At 46.8% G+C, this 18,913-nt stretch overlaps 2 protein-coding genes across 6 annotated transcripts in view; one reads left to right on the top strand and one right to left on the bottom strand.

The window, feature by feature from the left end:
* LOC135903876 (uncharacterized) overlaps positions 1–18,913 on the top strand; it is a 367,982-nt gene that overhangs the window by 27,250 nt on the left and 321,819 nt on the right. The window lies entirely within an intron of this gene.
* Positions 1–18,913, bottom strand: part of LOC135903874 (nuclear speckle splicing regulatory protein 1-like) — an 84,857-nt gene that overhangs the window by 15,428 nt on the left and 50,516 nt on the right. For both annotated transcript variants that reach the window (XM_065434295.1, XM_065434296.1), the window contains exon 8: positions 10,870–11,844. In XM_065434295.1, coding sequence (XP_065290367.1) covers positions 10,870–11,844 — 975 coding nt within the window. The remainder of the gene's footprint in view (positions 1–10,869; positions 11,845–18,913) is intronic.

Raw genomic sequence — 18,913 nt, 5'->3', positions numbered from 1 at the left:
AAGCAATTTGCACAGGACAAATTCGGAGTGGCACGCAGAGTATAGCCAGTGCGTCCTTACTGGGACTGTTAACTCAAAGCGAAGATTGCCACTTACGTGGGATCTGCATACATTCTTAAATACATTTTTGAGAATCCTCTCCATCGAAGTGCACCCTCTGTGATGAGTGGACACACATTGTCGAATGCAGAAAACAGACAATCCCCTCATGTAATGAGGGGATTGGGAAATTCGCTGGTAACAGGTCGGTGCACTTGAACTAAACATGGGTAACTGGACTTGTCTGAGTGATGCCTTTGCCCTGCAATTGACCTAATCAGGCATATGATGGCGATGATAGTGAACAAAAGGGATTGCATTGGAGAAGAGCAGTGGTACCGCACTTTGAGGAACGATTTTCAAACGGTGCTTATCTAACCAGTCGGCTTATAGAGAGGGATGTGTGGAAGTATTCGCATGAAATTGATGCAGTGTTGCTCAAATGATTCTGTTTCATCGGTACACGAACGAACACTTAGAAAATCTAGGTGCTAGTGGCTGGGCTGTTGCTAATTCGATGGTGTTTATTTATGTTTAGAATAATGCAGGTAGCTGCGCTGCCTAAGCATGATCCGTTGCTTGTCATACATCAGCCAATATTTATCGAGCATATTGCTACGGAATAGTATTACCGATGACGAAGAGGCGAGCAGTACGAAGACGACGACAACGATTGGAGGCTAGCTCGGGCTGTTGCCTCTTGGCCAAGTGCGGCGTATTACGTTGTAAATATACTTGTATATAGCTTTTCATTTGCGTCTTCTTACGTAACATATCTGGTGGAGGTGGACGTTCCCTGTACCTCGTCACGGAGCTTCGCAGTGGACGGTACGTCGAGCCTAGCTTCATGGCTCCCGGCGATGACAATTCGACTCAGCCGCCTCCGACCCCTCCTGCCACTTCGACGACCTACATCTCTCTCCCTGCTCCTCGTGATCCTGGCGTATTCTCGGGCAAAGATGGGGACGACGTCGACGACTGGATCAGCCTGTACGAACACGTCAGCCGCAATAACCGGTTGGACCCTACTATCATGCTCGCCAACGCCAACACTACAGTATCAGACAAAAAACGCAGCCAGTCAATTATTTGCTCAACAGCGTCCGGGAAAAATATTCGTGATTCAACTTTTTACTATGGTGAAGCGTGGGTCTTCAACTTTCGCATGGTATAAGCGCGAGGTAAAAAATCATCAGCAAGACACTCGAAGACGAAGAGCAAGAGAACGGCTCCTTGTCGCGAGCGCGAGCTACTTTACTTCTTCAATCCGTTCATGTTCGAAGCAGTCACCGGTTTCGATAATTTTAAATGGCCCCTCACCAGGCCACACAGCAAACTTGGGTTATACGTTGTAAGTTGTTGCGGGTCCTCTAGGGAGCGTTCTGCTATAAAAAATTTTCAATTCGGCTCATTAATAGCCGAGATAGAAATATTTCAGTTCCACGAACCCATGATTTCAGGAATGCTGTCCACTTGGGGTTCGGTTTGAAATTTCAGATCTTTCCACGGCGCCAAGCGATGTAATACTTTGCAGACACGATGGTTATAGCGCATTGTATGCTCTGCGCATGTGAGCTCCAAATGGCCAGACCTGGTGAAGGGCCCTTTAACAATGATGCCGTGGCCAGGACACTACCTCCCCGCCCACAAAGAAGGTCAACCTGCAAAGAAGCAGCAGAGAAGGAAATGGTGGTGGAGCAGCTGATCTACCTGGATCGAGTGAGGAGACCGAAGTGAAAGCCATAAGCATAGGAACGGCTGACCGACAAGTAAGACGTCATTGTTACCCACCTAGAAATGGGCAAAAAAATAGTAACGAAGAAACCGCTTCGCTCCCTGATGATGCGGCTCATCAACACAGCCGAACAGCAAATTAATAAAGGAGCTATCAGAGAACAGTTGCTCGCAACGCAGGTACAGATTAAGGGAATAAGCGAAAGCCTCAAGAGCGCCAACGAACAAATGAAGAAATTCCTAAGGGAAGCTACTGCCGAAGGTGAATTCAAAAGAATAATAGAGTATGACATGAAAATAACGACGATTTTGTCTACAATTGAGTCCAGAATTTAAGAGCCTGTACACTTGAATTTGAACAACAGAACAAGGCAGGCGGCACCACCAAGTACAGAGCAAGACGCAAGGAAGCTGGTTAAGCTACCTAAGCTGGAAATGACAAAGTTTTACGGAAGAGCTTTTGGGCTCTATACCAGTCAGCAGTTCACCTCAGACCTAACATGAGCAAGGGACAGAAGTTCAATTATTCATTAGCATCTCTAACCGGAAAGGCATCGTCTGCTATAGAAAGACTTCAGTACTCTGCAGATCAAAATTATGATGAAGCGATAAAAATACTACAAACAACGTTCGGAAATTGTGAACAATCATTGGAGCTGCACATGAACGAGCTATTGAGCGTAGAGAAAGTGACGTCTGCGCAAGAAAATGATGAACTACGCAAGCTAGTGCACAGAGTGCAGGTCAACACATTGGCACTGAAATCACTGAAGGCGGAGACCGAGAGTTTCGCGCCGATGTTGTTGACAGTGTTGAAAAGAACAATTCCACTGGAGTTATCAATGCAGTCAAAAGAAGCAATGAGAAACAGCTCAGCGATGGAAGCTTGCGCGCAAGGCAACAAAAAGCAAAAAAATGTGAGGAAAAGCTGGGCAGGCTTATGCCATTTCTGCGAGAGCAAATATGTTTTCAGGAAGAAACACAGCGTGAAGAGGAGTGGGTAGTTGTGAAGCCAGGGAATAACAGCAGACAGCTTCGAACAACTTACAGCTTTTATAGCTCATAAAACAAAAGCTGCCTGCTCTGCTAGCAGAACAATCATACAACTGTGGACTGTTGTGGGAACAATACAATGATGGAAAAGAAGGCCGTTCTAACCGAGAATAGAGCATGTTTCAGATGAACCCAGCCAAAACAAACCGCATGTATTTGTATAGAGAAAAAGTGAAATGCAAGCAATGGAAAGGATGACATGCTACATCGGTGCGTAGAATGGTGCGGCAAGAAAAGGCAAAGCGGATCACAAGACAGCAAACGGAGGCGACGACGTCTACTCACATGCAACTGCAAATCTAAAGCGTAATTTTGTGCTTTTGCAGACACAGTAGCTTGGATAGGGGAAACAAAAAGGTGGCAGACATTGCGGTTTGTCATTAGACAGCGAAAGCCAGCGGACATTTATTTGCGAAAGAAGTAGGTGCGAAGATAATACGACAGGAAAGGCTGACGATTGGTTCGTTCGGAGGAGACGAAACATTCAAATTAATGAACGTTGTGCAAGTAACTATGGTAACACGAGAAAAGAGATCGGCCACGGTAATCGAAGCTCTAGAAGTCGACGTAATATCTCACAGTTGTCTACCTGATCCAAATCAGAAACTCAACGAGAAAATGAAACAACTAAAGCAACAAGTGGTAGATGACAGAACCGAGACGACTGCAACAGACACCGTAGTACTCCTCATCGGCTCAGATTATTATTGGGAGCTCTCCACTGGTAGAACAGAAAAAATCGAAAGCAGTCAGATGATAATTGAGGCAATATTGGGTTGGGTACTGCAAAGTGCATCGGAGAAAACAAAAACAAAATTAAATCAAGCCCTAAATCAAGCAGTCATGGTTCTGAAGGTTGAAGCTGCGGAAGCGACACTTCATCAAGAGCTACACAGGTTTTCGAGATGGAACCAATTGAGATAACAAAACATGGTTGCTATACTACAGAAGCGGAAATTGCAGATGAACTCGAAAAGCTGTTATTCCAGAGGGCCGAGCCACGACACAGGTTTGTGTAGTATTCGGCGCCTCTTCACACACGCGAAGAGGCATGTCATTATATGCAACAGAAACACTACGGAAAGCGACTTAAGTGGATCATGTAATCCTAGGGGCAGCAACGTTTGATGGTGCTATGAAGCTGTACAAAGAAGCAAAACAAGTGTTCAAAGAGGCGGCGATGAACTTGAGAAAATGGACATCCAATGGAGAGAGATTAAACAAAAATAATAGATGAAAACGAAAAGGACGACGATCCCATGGGGATTCGAATGAAAGGGACACAATGCTTCTTGGCATGATATGGAATCACTCAAAAGAAGTGCTATCCTTCCCTGTGGACAAGTGGGCGTCCTTGCAAGCAACAATGAACTAAAAGGACAGTGTCGCAAGCAGCAGCAAGGGTATTCGATCCGCTTGGTTTGCTGTCACCTTCTACGATACTGCAAATATAGGTTTTCAAAGGCTGCGCAAAACGGACGTCACGTGGAATGATCCACTCTCTAAAGAAGAATGCGACAAGTGGAGGGAGCTCATGTCTGAAGTGCAGGAGCTGCGAGTTCTAGAAATTCTCCGATGCTACTCAAGCAAGAATCAATAGTGCAAGCATACAAGCAGTGTCTGTTTGCCGACGCGAGTTCAACAGCATAAGTAGTGGCAGCATGCTTGGTACAACTTGTACAACAATGCAACAAAGGAGTCAAGACAGTGAAAAGCCGCGTAGTTCCAATCAAAGAGCTAAGTTTAGCAAGACTTGAGTTAATGGCCGCGGTGCTAGCATCAAGACTAAGCGACTGCTCAAAAGTCACTTCACCGAAAGAATTCAAGAAGCAACCCGCTGGACTGACTCAGTAATTGTACTTCATTGGATCAAAGGGAAAAGCAAAAGGGATACATTTGTTACCAATAGAGTTGCAGAAATGAAAGACAAAACACTACAAACGGGCTTGTCTTTCATTTAGAGTGAACACAGCCCGGCCGATCTATTCCCGCGTGGTATAAGCGCAAAGACGTTGATGAACTCGAAACTGTGGTGGCACGGACCCAAATGGGTTAGCTCCGTGGAGTCGGAAAAAGTAAGCGTCATTCACACGAATGTACAGATGGACGATCAGCACGAAGTGCAATGTCACGCCTGCGCAGGAACAGCAGAGAATAAACTAATCTTGGCAATCAAAAATTATTAATCATACAGGTGGACTCTAAGAGTAACAGCATAGGTATTCAGATTCATAGACAACGCAAGAAAAGAATATCGCAAGGGGCGGTTAACAGGAAAAAGAGATTATAGCTGCAGAGACATACTGGGTACGAAAAACACAAGTACTACTCAGGCAAACAAGTGGCGATGCTGATTCAAGCGCTAAATCCTTTAAAATAAATGGACAAGAAGTCTACTGTAACGACAAAGAACTCGTAAGACAGAAAGGATGTTTGTACTGTACAGCCAATAATCAAGCTTGCACTTCATGGTACTTCCAAAGGGCATGTATTTCCCGGAACTACTGATACATCACGTTCATCAAATGATATTGCATGGCGGAGTTTAAGCAATGCTAGCGCCTCTGCGAGCTAAGTTCTGGATATTGCAAGGTCGCCAAGCTGTAAAGAGTGTTTTGAACAAATGCATAGTCTGCAAGTGGCACAACACAAGACCGGCCACTCAAATTATACCTCGTCTCCCGGCGGGCAGAGTCAGCTAATCGGGGCCATTTCAAGTCACGGGAGTGGACTTCACCGGAACGCTTTATTTGAAAAACAAATACGAGATTGTAAAACAAAACGTAGTAATTTTTTCCTGCGCGGTAACGAGAGGAGTACACCTGGAGATGACCAACGACATGTTCACTCCTATTTTTTTACAAGCTTACCGGTGATTCACCGCATGATGGTGTATACCTGCCATAATTTACACAGACAACGCCAGGACCTTTACAAAGACCGAGAAGGAAATCAATGGAATGCTTGAAGCTGTTGAGCACAAATTGGTGAAGGATTACTGAAGTATACACCAAATACAATGGAAAACAATAGCCGAGTGCGGCCCGTTGTGGGGATGATATTTATGCGCGCCTCATACAAAGCCTGAGGACATCAGTGTGAAAAATCATCTCAAGAAAACATTGAGGAGCCATTTCACTCTGTGAAGGTCGACGACCAGCGAAGCTGTAGCACATCAAACACGGTTAGACAAGCGTAAATATATTTAGTTTCATCATTTGGTAATGGCAGTGGCGGTAGCTTTGTGATTACTGTGATATACAGTCATTGGTTCGGCTAAAAACCCTAGACAGACTCTTAGACAGACGACCGTTGTTGTGTGGTTGAGTGACTTGATTTGGTGTGGCACTTCAAACTTTTCTTTTGTATATAGCGATTCAAAGTCGGCCGTTAGGGCCTTTGAGAAGGGCTCGGTGGCTAAGGTTGCTTTTAAAATTATGCAGACATGTGAGATCTCTCAACACTACTTATGTTGGCTCCCTGCTCACCTTGGGATGATTGAGGGAGCCTCTCCGAATCTCAATGAGTCCGCTCATGAGGCAGCACGAGATCTTACCCTCCGCTCGGCCCCGCGCAACGACGTGGCGGTACTCCCCGAGAACAGACACTCCCCTTCCACATACAATGAAATCACGAAGTATTACCTTCTTAATCGCAGGGTTTACAGTTTGCCGCATCCTAAACTAAACAGGGCTCAGGCACTTACATTACGCTTACTACAGACTGGTACTTATCCTTGTCCACGGAGACTGAACATGTTTTATCCGGAGCTAAGATTGTGGTGCTTTAGTCACGCTCGAACACATGCTCTGGTCTTGCGAAAGAATTGAAGACTCGGCGTTCAAGGATGCGTCCAGGTGGGAGGCTGCACTTCGCAGCCCGGACCTGGATGAACAATTCTGGGCTGTCCAGCAGGCTCACGACGTGGCCGTGAGGCTTGGCCTTCCGTTCCCGACGTGGGGGCGGCCCGCTTAGTGGTTAATTATCACTACTTTCAGGACCAAATAAAATTTTCCTTCCTTCCTTCCTCCAAACTTTTCTAGCACAAACTGAGCGAACCATTTCTTGTCTGGTTTTGAAATGTCCTCATTGAAGTCTCCAACGATGATCACAGGGGTAGTGTCATCACGGATAACCCATGCAAAGTGCGTGGTCATGAAATTCTCAACATTACACTTGGGTGTTCCTCGAAATATATGCACAATGGATATCAAAATTCCGTCTTTCGTTTGTACGGTACAGACATCCATCCCCACAGTCACTGGCATTGACCTCTTGCGAGTCAAGAGGACAAATGTACAGAATTTTGTAGCCATGAAAGCTACGGGGCTATGAGCCACTGTATTTTTTGCTTGCTTACGGGGCAATGAGCCATTGATGATGACAGTTTTTGACATGCTGTTCTCTATGTTGTATGCGCGATTAGAAAGAATGTAAGCACTGTTCGCTTCACTTTACTGAGTGCTTGTAGCCTCTGCCTTACGGGGCTATGAGCCATTGAATGTTTCCTTGCTTACGAGGTTATGATCCGCTGATGATGGTAGTTTTTATTGGCGCACACGAAAAATGTGCGGAATCCTAGCCATGCAGCTTCGCTGTAAAGCAGCTTCAGTGGAGGAGCTACACACAATAGTAGCAGAAGTTGAAGGAGCGCTTAACAATCGACCGTTAACTTACGTGTATGGCGAACCTAATTAACCCATGCCACTGATGCCTGCAGACAGTATAGGCGGACGGCAACAGCTTCAAGACGGCCAAACAAGGCCATACAACAGAGACGCTGAAGAAGCATAGCGAAGTAGATGCAAACTTGTGAAAGCTTGGTGGAAGAAATGGCATTGCGAATATCTGAAGGAAATAGGAGCTACTGTCAAAGCCAAGGTGCGACAAGCGAAACCATTGTCCAAAGATGATGTGGTGTTAATTGAAGACCGGAGTCCAAACACATTTTGGAAAATGTGCCGAATTGAAAAATGTTACCTCGGACGCGATGGAATAGCAAAAGCTTGCCTACTTCGGATATGCAACAAAGTATTTATCAGAAGATCTGTGAAAATGTTAAAGGATGCTTCCAACAGCCCTCCGAAGCTTATGTCAGTGGAGGTTAGGCGGGCAGGAGACTGTAAAATATCGTCATCAAGGCACTCGAAGATGAAAAGCAAGGGAACGGCTCCTTGTCGTGAGTGAACGCTGCTGTACTTCTTCAATAAAAGGTTTATGTTCGAAGCAGTCACCGGTCTCGATCGTTTTAACACACGACGATCACTTTAGCGGAGGAACGTATATTTATTACACTGCATATTCACCTAACTGCTGTAGAGCAGATAAAGGAATATCAACCGTGCTCCTTGTTGTCAGAGGTGGAGTGGCTCAATTTGCATCTTAATTAGCATATTAGACCGTGACGACGCATCTCGATAGATCGATAACTTGACGTGACAGTAACTGCCGGCACCTGAGTGCATCTCCTGAGTGCTTTGGCTGGAAACGTCACGGAAGACTTTTGAAACTGTAATTTACGGCAGGTCTGAAGTAACTTTTATTTGCCCCTGGTCATAAAAGCTAAAATGATATTTATAGCCTTTCTACCTTGAAAACCTAGTCGTGCGCATAACTTCAGGTAGACGGGCGTAGTCTGCCGTTTTATTACGTTACAAAAACGGACCTCTGTTTTTGCTGCCTCAAAAGATTTGTCCCCCTTTCTTCCCAGCCCTTCTTTCTTCTTTCTTCAAATCCGGGGTTCGACGGAAACCCGTCTGGTCGGGAAAATTAATGGCGGGAAATATGGAGCACCGACCAGTTGTTGAAAACAAAACCTAACCTTCTTTCTTAGATAAGACACAGCCTGTTTCAACATTATACAATCGTCGCCGCGTACATGTCGTTTCAGAGATTGTATACGCGCTACCCATATTTATACAGTTGTTTTTACACCGTGTAAATTTTACAAGTACTTTAGGCAACAGTATAAACAAGAAAGGTGGTCACAAACATTTGAATTGACCGACAGACGCGGTATAGGTAAAGGAACTTGCCGGCGCCGACTCGAAGAATGTTCTCAAGGCTCTGAGTAAAAGCTTACGATTATTTTTTCAAGATGAGACGTCAACTGCCCTGTCTGACGCGAAAAGCGACATAAGTACACCGGAAACGCCCGTAAAATAGCCACAGCTGTCCGATGAGGCAGAATCATAAGCTGTCATAACGAGAACCTCCTCCCTCTCTTTTTTCTTGTTTTTGTTCCTCCTTTCCCTGTGCGGGATATCCACCAGGACACTTTTCCAGTTGACCTCCACGCCTTCTTCCCTTTATATTTTCTGTCTGTAGGCTATATGGCTCAAAATTCTGCGCAGCAGTATTTGTCTTTCGCCAAGGCTTAGGCTGGGAGTGGCATTCATAAACTTCGGGTGTGTGCACTATATGCGGCGCACCGAATCTCCAGAATGTCCAGAATGAATGTCGTCTGCTTGAAGCCACGGATTGTATCATGTATTTCGCCCTCAATACGTGTACGACCTACAGACTGTGGCTACTGCCCTTTCCCGTCTCATCTCGACAACCAGCTGCTTTCTGACGCCTGGCAGAGCGTCAGAAAAGGTACTACAAAAAGAGGACATACATAGCACCAATATTTTCTCTGTCATGGCACGCCGAAAAGCTCTCTATACACAGTGCCACCTGATCCAACGCTGACCCAACCGTTGTTCTAATACGCTGTTTCAGCCAATCGGTGTGGCTGTTTAGTTTTCAGACAATCGAGGTCTTACGTAACCTTTTTTTACTTATCTTCCGCCAGCACCATTTAAAATGAGAAAAGAATAGGGTAGCTGAAGAATGGCCAGAGGAACGCACCGCAGACGCCATCTATCTGCCCTTCTCTCACTATATTTTCTCTCTCCTCTTCAGTTAAATCAAGCCAGCTTGCTGGATTCTTGCCTGATATTCAGCAGTCCTATTAAATACAACGGTTGTTTTTACATTCGTTAGTATTTCTTCCGACAAGTAGAATGACACTCTTTGTTCCTCTGCTTTCAAGACGTCAGCTCATCTTAGAAGACGAAAAGGAGTCAACGTAAGCTATCTGTGAGCTGGCCATTCGAAGGAGTATTAGTTAAGGGGTTAGCACATCTGTCGGTGAACAGTGGCATTTAGCTTGCCAGAACGTGCAGCAAATGTCTTGCACTTGCGACAATGACGGCCAGGTGAATAACCGTCTACATTAGAACGCTTTCGACCAATCTGCGAATATACCAGGATAAGGCTCATGTCATATTATGGGATAAACTATACTATATATTCTCTATAGGGTGTACTAGGCTATGCTAGGACAAGCTATAATACACTATCTGCGGGCCCGACAGGCCCGCTGACCTGCAGGGTAGGATACGTTTTAATTGCAACACGGGAAATGAGACCACCTTATCGACGAATAAAAGATCTGTGCCCACTTTCTAAGACATTGCTGAAAATAGCTATAGTCTTTACACGCCACGAAACACAGCCAATTTTCTTTAATGGTAGGTCTAAAGGAAATCGTTATGTCTAGTGCTTATCATTAAAAAAAAAAGAGTGAAAGAAGCATTGTACTGACAGACACGCAGAAGGAACCAAACGCCCTTCTTTGCCGGTATGAGATTTCTCGCCGAGCTATCGCTTTCGTCGAGCCATTCCAGGCGTTGATTAGCGTCTCAAAGGATTCCAGTTAAGCGACAAACCCGCTGCCTTGGTCAGTGCACCGTCATTTTGATCCGCATTTGAGTGAAAAGCGCCGTCTGCGCAGATGTCGCAATCCTTCTCGAGAAAGCGGTCGTCACTGTGTGTTACCCTTTTGTTGTCTCATTCCGGACGTTGTAAGAAGAAGCTTTCCGCTCGGCAAAGGAGGAGCAGATCTTCCTTTCCGCCGTACAGACATAATTCTTTCGCTTTCATCTGAATCCCATTTTACGGCGATCGATCGCTTTTATCTCGATGCAATCTGACTGGCTGGGGGATGACGAGTTTAGAGAGAAGAAACACGAAAATAATAAATAAAGTCGAGCCAACCGTTCGCGGTCGTAGTCCTCGGCCGGGCGCCTCAAGTCGGCTCTGCTGCTCCTCGCCTCGTAGTCCTCGTACGCCAAGCTGGGGCTACCCGCCGACGTTCGTTGCTGCGGACGCGCCTCCCTCTGACCGTAGTCGTCGCGGCCAGGCTCCCATCTCGACGGCGGACGGGAATCGTTCCCTTGCTGCTGTTGCTGCGGTCGGCCGCGCGCTTCGTAATCGCCGTTCCACCGACCGCGGTCCTCCGGCGGCGCCTGCCTATCGGCTCTCTGCCTCACGTCGTCGTACTCGTACTCGGATCTCCTCGGCCTGTCGGTCCTCCTGAACTCGTCCTGGCGTGCCATCTGTGCGCCACCACCTTCCCTGCGGGGCTCGCCGGCTTCGCCCTGCCGCCTGATCCGCTCGCTGTGCGCTGCCTTGCGCTGCTGCTCGTCCTCCGCGCTGGCGTAGTATTCCTGTCGCTTGTCGCCTGCGTACTGTCCGCGGGCTGGGCTTCGGGATCTCGCTTCGTAAACAACTTGTGCCGGTTCTGGCTTGCCGCCCCTCCAGACGTCTTTCGGTGCGGAGGGAGGCCTGTAGTCCCCCCTGGAACCCGGTCTGTGCTCCTGGTACCGAGACTCCCTGCTCCTGTAGTCGCTCCCGTCTTCCGCAGCAGGCGACTGGGATCTTCTAGAAAAGTTCTCGGAGGAGGGCTCCTTGCGAGAGTACTCCTGCAAGGGGTACTCCCGATCACCGCGACTACTGTGGTGCGCGCTGTTTCCGCGGTGGTCCCGTGCCTGCAGGAAGTCCACGTCGGCGCTCTTAGTACGCGACTCTCTCCAGCCGTCATCCCTGCGCCGGTCGTCCTTGGTCTGTACTTGGGGTTCAACGGTTTCCGGCCTCGGCGCTGTAGCCCGCGGCGCACGGTGCTCCGCTTCCCTCGGATACCTGGACTCCTTCGCGGATGGCTGGTCGCTGCGCGCGTCCGGTCTCAGTGACCTGTTCGAAGAGAAAGAATGGTGTGGATCGGCACAAACCTTCGGTTAACGAACGAGTGACGAATGGCGGGAACAGCGCATCGCAATAAAGCTCTCAGACAAGCAAAAAGCTGAAAGTGAGCGTTTGATAACTAGAAAAAAAAACATTAAAAGTGATGTTATAGTTTTTGGAGTTGTAACGGCATCAGCGTTTGCATCGCCTGAATTTAGTGTGAGACGCTCGCATCCTCATGAGCCCCGGTGCTCCACATAGCCCGCTTCACAGCCGGCCAGTGTTTGGTAGATTAAATCAAAGCTGACACAATGCTGACATACCCTGTTTGATCTCTTCGCGAGCGTTTCGAAGCCTACGGGTACACCTTGTCGCTCGTCGTCGCAGTAGAACTGGAATAGCATGTCACACAATAGTGACGGCGTGGCGAGCATTATTACCTACGTGCACTCTAATCTCTGTTTAGTTTTTGCTTCCCCGTATTTTAATATCCTTTCTTTCTCTGCGTCAGAGCGGGAAAAAAGGATATCCCTCGCTGGAAGATTTACTATTCTTTTAGTTCAGCTCTGGGGCGGCTCCATGTATTTCATTAGGTCTTTTCTGGCTTTCTGTTTTATCAACAATCTCTACAGCATAAGCGCAGTAATCATAGTAGGTATGCCCCGTGATTATTCATATCAAGCACTTTAATTTAGACACGACAGTTAGTGATAGAAAGGCCTGTTGACATAGATTTGGCGGTTGTTGAAACTGTGAAGTTGATACATTTTGCAAATCTGAGACTCTTTTTTGATTAAGATATATTTTAATAGGGAATGGAAAGGCACTACGCGGTGACCAGGAAGCAGTGAAGGTACCAAATAGAATTCGCGTACAAATAAACACAGTAATAGCGAAAGGGGTACCGTGAACTAAGCCAAGACAGGCTAAGTTACATCTGAGAACGTCTTACAGAAAAAAGAAAGGCTAAAGTGGTAGTGACTTCAAGCAGCATGCATACTGTAATCTAGTTAAGCCCGTCTGTGTGCATTAAAACCGCCTGGTTTTGTAAGAAATTGCGGAGCTAAGTTTGCAACAGGATCGAGAAAAGGTTCATGTATACAAACCACAGCCCTTCACTATCCACACAATTTGTAGCAACCAAAACTCAAAGGCGATCAGTTTGTGCTCAGCTGTGTATATAGTGCCTTGAAGGAAGAGGTAATTGAAGAATGCGAGTAAAGGCGGTACCCGTACAAGTGCGCGAGAAGCTTGTGTTCAGTGCGTTAGCTCTGCTCGTGTTAAGGGCTCATTATGCAAGCAAAAATTTAATCCTTAAGGGTAAACAGATAAGTTGTAAGAATTGCTGATTCAGTGAGACCTACATGTACGGCAAAGATAAAAAAATGTTTTGATTTGACGTGATGAAGTTCTACGTAGATCGGCTCTCTTTATACGAGTCAATGGCGCGTTGCGCGACGCCGTAAACGCTTCTTATAGAGCTGAAAAAATTTAATTTTCCCAGACTTCGACAAGCAAATAAATCTTGACCAGTGTGCCATTGTCGTGTACCATCTACCACAGAGCTCGCATTCTGATTCAAGTAACAACTGGAGCTGCATTTTCGCATTCCACGCCTCAGCTTTCCCAGACGATGCAGGCCGTTTGAACTATAGGTACATACGTACACTGCACATCTCTTGGCTTTTACGAAAGCCTACTCATTCCTTATTGGAATGTCCGACACACCGATTTGTGGTTCATGCAACTGTGAAGAGACGATCGAGCACGTGTTGTGTTTTGGTAATCTCTATGGCATAGAACGCGACGTTCTTCGGAGGGTGTTAAACCAATCAGATGGCAGACCATTTTCTGAGACTAAAATTCACCGACCATGGCCCCACACGTCGCAGGCTTACAAAACAACGCGGACACTGCTAAGTTTCGTGAAATCGACTGGCCTCAGTGACCGATTGTAGGCGAGAAGTGATGAACAACCGCATGTATTCACACCGATAGTACCTTATTCCCTCCCTCTCCTTTCTTTTCTTCCCTTAAATCCCTTCCCAGTGCAGGGTAGCAAACTAGACGTGTGCCTGGTTTACATCCCTGCCTTTACTTCCTTATTTTCCTCCTCTTCCTTCGCTACTGATCACGATATCGCAGCTTAGATTCCCGGCCGCGGCAAACGCATTCCGACGTAGCCAAAATTTCAAAAGCCACGAGACACCTCACTTTGGTGAGGGAGGAGATGTAGTGACTGTAGCGTATGTGATAAGCACTTTCACAGTATCACTTCACAGCGCATTAGTGCCTTCTGCGATGCGACGACACCATATTGCAATGCGTAGGAACTGCTCATTAAAGGCCAACAGTAACGAAATTTTGAACCACGTAAGAAAGTCTCTAGTTTCACACAGTGTAGATATGAAAGCAACCTTCATGCAAAACGTTACGTATGAAATGCTAGTGGAGGCGTCATGAAATGCTCGCAGAAATAGACGTTTTTGACATCGAAACTAAAACAAAGTTGGATTGTATTGTGTTTATGCATCTGATGTTCAACTGAGTGCCATATTTTGTGACACTACTCGCTATTTTTGCGCATACTTGTTTCCTTTGCTAAGTGACGAGAAGTAGTCAGCGCCTTCATAAAGGCGCCAAGCTCTCCTGTTTTCATATCAATAAAAAAGAAAAGAAAAAAAGACGCCTTTATTATCGCTCTCCGGAAATTAAGTACTATCTAGAACGTCCAGAACCAGTGCAGCACCTCGGAATGAGCCCTGATGTTATCCAGCGCAATGAAAATTTTAGAGGCGACGGGGCGGAACTTGAGTCGTATCTGCTTAACCCCCGGATACCAGCGTCGTCTCCTTAGATACTGCTTAAAGGCTGCTAACAAGAAAATTCCACAATTACCTGCGCTGCAGCCCTTGCCTAGATTACTTCAATACTACACGCTACTCATTTGGAAATGATATGGCCAAAGAAAATTTTCGTCGCAGTTGGCCTGTAAGGATTAAATTAGCTCGCAAAGTGAAAGATTCGCAAAGTGGAAGGACGACGACGACGACGACGACGACGACGACGACGACGACGACGACGACGACGACGACGACGACGACGACGACGACGACGACGACGACGACGACGACGACGACGACGACGACGACGACAACAACAACAACAACAACAACAACAACAACAACAACAACAACAACAACAACAACAACAACAACAACAACAACAACAACAACAACAACAACAACAACAACAACAACAACAACAACAACAACAACAACAACAACAACAACAACAACAACAACAACAACAACAACAACAACAACAACAACAACAACAACAACAACAACAACAACAACAACAACAACAACAACAACAACAACAACAACAACAACAACAACAACAACAACAACAACAACAACAACAACAACAACAACAACAACAACAACAACAACAACAACAACAACAACAACAACAACAACAACAACAACAACAACAACAACAACAACAACAACAACAACAACAACAACAACAACAACAACAACAACAACAACAACAACAACAACAACAACAACAACAACAACAACAACAACAACAACAACAACAACAACAACAACGACGACGACGACGACGACGACGACGACGACGACGACGACGACGACGACGACGACGACGACGACGACGACGACAACAGCGACGACAACAACGACAGCAGTGACGACAGCAGCAACGACAACGACGACATCAGCAGCAACAACAACAACAACAACGACGACAGCATCAACAACAACAACGATGATGACGAAGACGACAGCAACAACAACAGCAACAACAACAGCAACGAAGACGACGACGACGACGACAACAGCAAAGCCATTTATTGTAAAGCACCCCGAAGCTTCAAAATAAACCGAAACGGATTGTTCAGAAAGAAAGCTTATCAATTGAAGGAATAAATTTCCCTGATCAGAAGATGCCATCCAGCACCGCCACCTTATTTGCCGCGTTAGCTCCGTGGCTATGTGTTGCGCGGCACGAAGTCGTGGGTTCGATCCTAGCCGCGGTGGCCGCATTCCGATAGGCTGGGAATGCAAAAACGTTCGTGTGCCGTGCATTTGGGTGCGCGTTAAAGAAGCCCAGGTGGTCTAAGTTAACCCGGAGCCCTCCACTATATACGGCGTCCCTGATAAACCGCTATGCAGTTTCGGGAAGTTGAACCGTGCACGTAATTAAATTCTTAGCGCCATCCCCTTGTCGGGACACTCGTTAGAACAGCCGTGACAGCTACAGCGCTATTGTAGATGGCGCAGAGTGAATGCGGAATGAACGACGACATTTCGTTAACACTGTGTGCTTCAATATTTGATAGAGGGAGATTAAATAATCACGCAAGTATTAAAAGAGCTCGCGATGAGGTACCGATATAATGTCTAGACAAAGTTATTGAGCTAATCAAGATTATTGCCAAAACAAAAGGCATGTATGAAGAACCTCCCCGTCAGGTAGGAGGAACCTCCCTGACGGGGAGTTGTTGGATCGCGGACTCTTGCGGACGAGGTAGTTGCCGCCAACGTGCTCCATCAATGATGGGACGTAAATGAAAAAAAAAAATGAATTCTGGGTATTTACATGCCATACCGATGATCTGATCATGAGGCACGCCGTATACTGAGGGACTCACCGCGGGGGTGGTAAATATAAAACTCCCGTCGTCCGCTCACACATTATTCGCTCTTTTTCCCCCCGATACTCCCGATATGTTTGCCCTAAAACGAAGGCCCGAATAAAAACATTTAGTTTAGCCAGGGTTCGCAATGAACACACGCTCTAGTATGGAAATTTGGGCGCAGGGTAAAAAACCGTCTGTGCTCGAAATTATTCGACAGCATTCCGCTATGGCGTCCTTCGTAACGTTTGTGTCGTTGCGGGACATCAGACTAAATGACATTACTGCGGCCAAGTATAAGCTGAGGCCCACTGCCGAATGCGCATCTGACGAGATGCTCGTGCGCACGTGAACATCCACGACGAAGATTCCTTCGCAACTGCTTCTACCTTGCTGTGTGTGCAGGCGACACAGCGACAGAAGGATATGAACTAAGTCACCACCCCTCCCCCCCTCCCCCCCCCACACACACGCACGCACACACACGCACGCGCGCGCGCGGAATCACTATTATCTGAACGAAGGAGGTGGGAGCGGCGGGCAGCCGGATTCTTGCGTGGTGGCTCTCGCTACTCGCCTGGGAGGCTGCAAATCGCTTTGGGACAGCGATTGTCCTCCTTGGCCGGCGCCAGTAACCCGCGAAATCTCCTCTCGCGGGACGCATTCCTCGGGCGTCGCCTCTTATCGCCGGCGGCCATGCAGGTCGACTGGTGCGCACTAGAGCAAGGCGTTGGCTGGTAATGGGAGACATGGAGTGAGTAGCTGTCTCGGCCGACCATTCAAAATACACTTGAATCTGCCGTCATTTTGTAAATAGTATGTTTACGTCAGTAATACTACTGTGTTTAGGATTAATTTGCTTCAATATGATTTATACAATTTCCGACGCACTTTCTCAATGTTTATCTCTCCTTTTTCCTTTAGTCGCCAGACTCTTAGTCGATTCCCTGTAGTGGTTCGGCGCGGTGGTTTGAGGAGCACGGAACCAAGCGTTCTCTGCTGGTGCCATCTGAATACATTTATGATACTTTCCCAATACAAACACGGACTACTTCAAATTCAGTACACGTGGTGTGCGATCTCGAAAATGCTTCAATTCCGGAGTATTGGTAAATATAAAGCCAAGTTAACACGTTGGTGCCGTTCTAGCTGTGTCTGCAAAGCTAGTTCTGACGCGGATTGATCTGACAAGGTTTAGCGCAAGTGATCACATAGTCTCGCCGTGCTCGTGAAATCTCTCGAAACGCCGTTGGTAAACAACGAGGGACTGATCGAAGCAACGCACAAGAAAGCGGAGGAAAATCTGCTCGTCTCGAGAATCGAAGCCAGGGCTTCTCGTCACTCTATTCAGAGACCAGTTCCCCGACTGCTATAGAGCTCATCAGCACCAGCTTGGGCCGTAATCAGGTACATATCCGGGGGGGTTTTAGAAGTTCTTACACAACCCGCATACACCCCCTAGCGTTGCATAGTGGCAACTATGCATTGCGCGAAACATTAGGGGTGACGAAAATATGTTTGAGAAAAATCTAAGGACTACGCAACAAAGCTATGGAATGAAAACGAAAATTATGTAACGCTAAGATGCAGGAAGGCAGAAGGGCAGGCGATATCCGACTTGAAGACATTATGGTGGAGTTAGAAAACTTATGTAGCTATGCAGTGATGCAAGAAGAAAAAGAAACGCGCACACTAGAGGTACTATATAGGCTTTCCTATCGGCGAGAGAGAGAGCATTTCCTGCCTGGGCTTACGCGCGTAAATAAGCTCGCTGCTGCCGCTTTTGCTGCAGTCGGTGGGTGGGTTTCCTTGGGTGGGGTTTACTCGGGTTCAGAGGAATCCAGAGGGCATTATGGCGACGCCCAGGGATCTCTCGTTGGCACACTACTGCTGTATTAGTATAATATACGGCGGCTTCTTTTTCTGTCTCATTTATTTTTTCGAATACGGCTTTTAAGCTTTAAATAACACTTTCCTTTGCCGTGGCCATCTTGTAAGGAAGCCGCTGCTATGAGCGAGTGAATTTAGAAAGCGTGGGGATTTCTGTACGGCCGCATTATAGTAACGTGACTCAAGCGAAAATTAGGTTGCCTTTTGCCCAATTTCTGCAACTTAGTCCCGATATAGACAGGCGCCGGTGTGCCGGTGCCGCCACAAGTGGTGAATGAGGTTTGAGCCAGATTGTTGGGACTCCATGCGCTTATCTATGTAGGTTGGGTTAAGCGTGCGCAGACGTGACCTCAAAGATAGCTCCTGGCGTCCAGGTAGGCGACTTCGATGCAACTCCACGTTATCAAAGGCTGCCCTCCGAGTTCACCGTACGGCTGTGCTTATCTGTCACGCACACAATGGATCAACGAGTGCTGGTCGCCGTTGCGCCTCTGGCTGCCAGTTGAATAACGATAGGCACGA

This window comes from Dermacentor albipictus, chromosome 3 (assembly GCF_038994185.2).
Source record: "Dermacentor albipictus isolate Rhodes 1998 colony chromosome 3, USDA_Dalb.pri_finalv2, whole genome shotgun sequence".
NCBI lineage: Eukaryota > Metazoa > Arthropoda > Arachnida > Ixodida > Ixodidae > Dermacentor > Dermacentor albipictus.
Note: the sequence above shows the minus strand (reverse complement) of the source record. Positions and strands in the feature narration are given on the sequence as shown.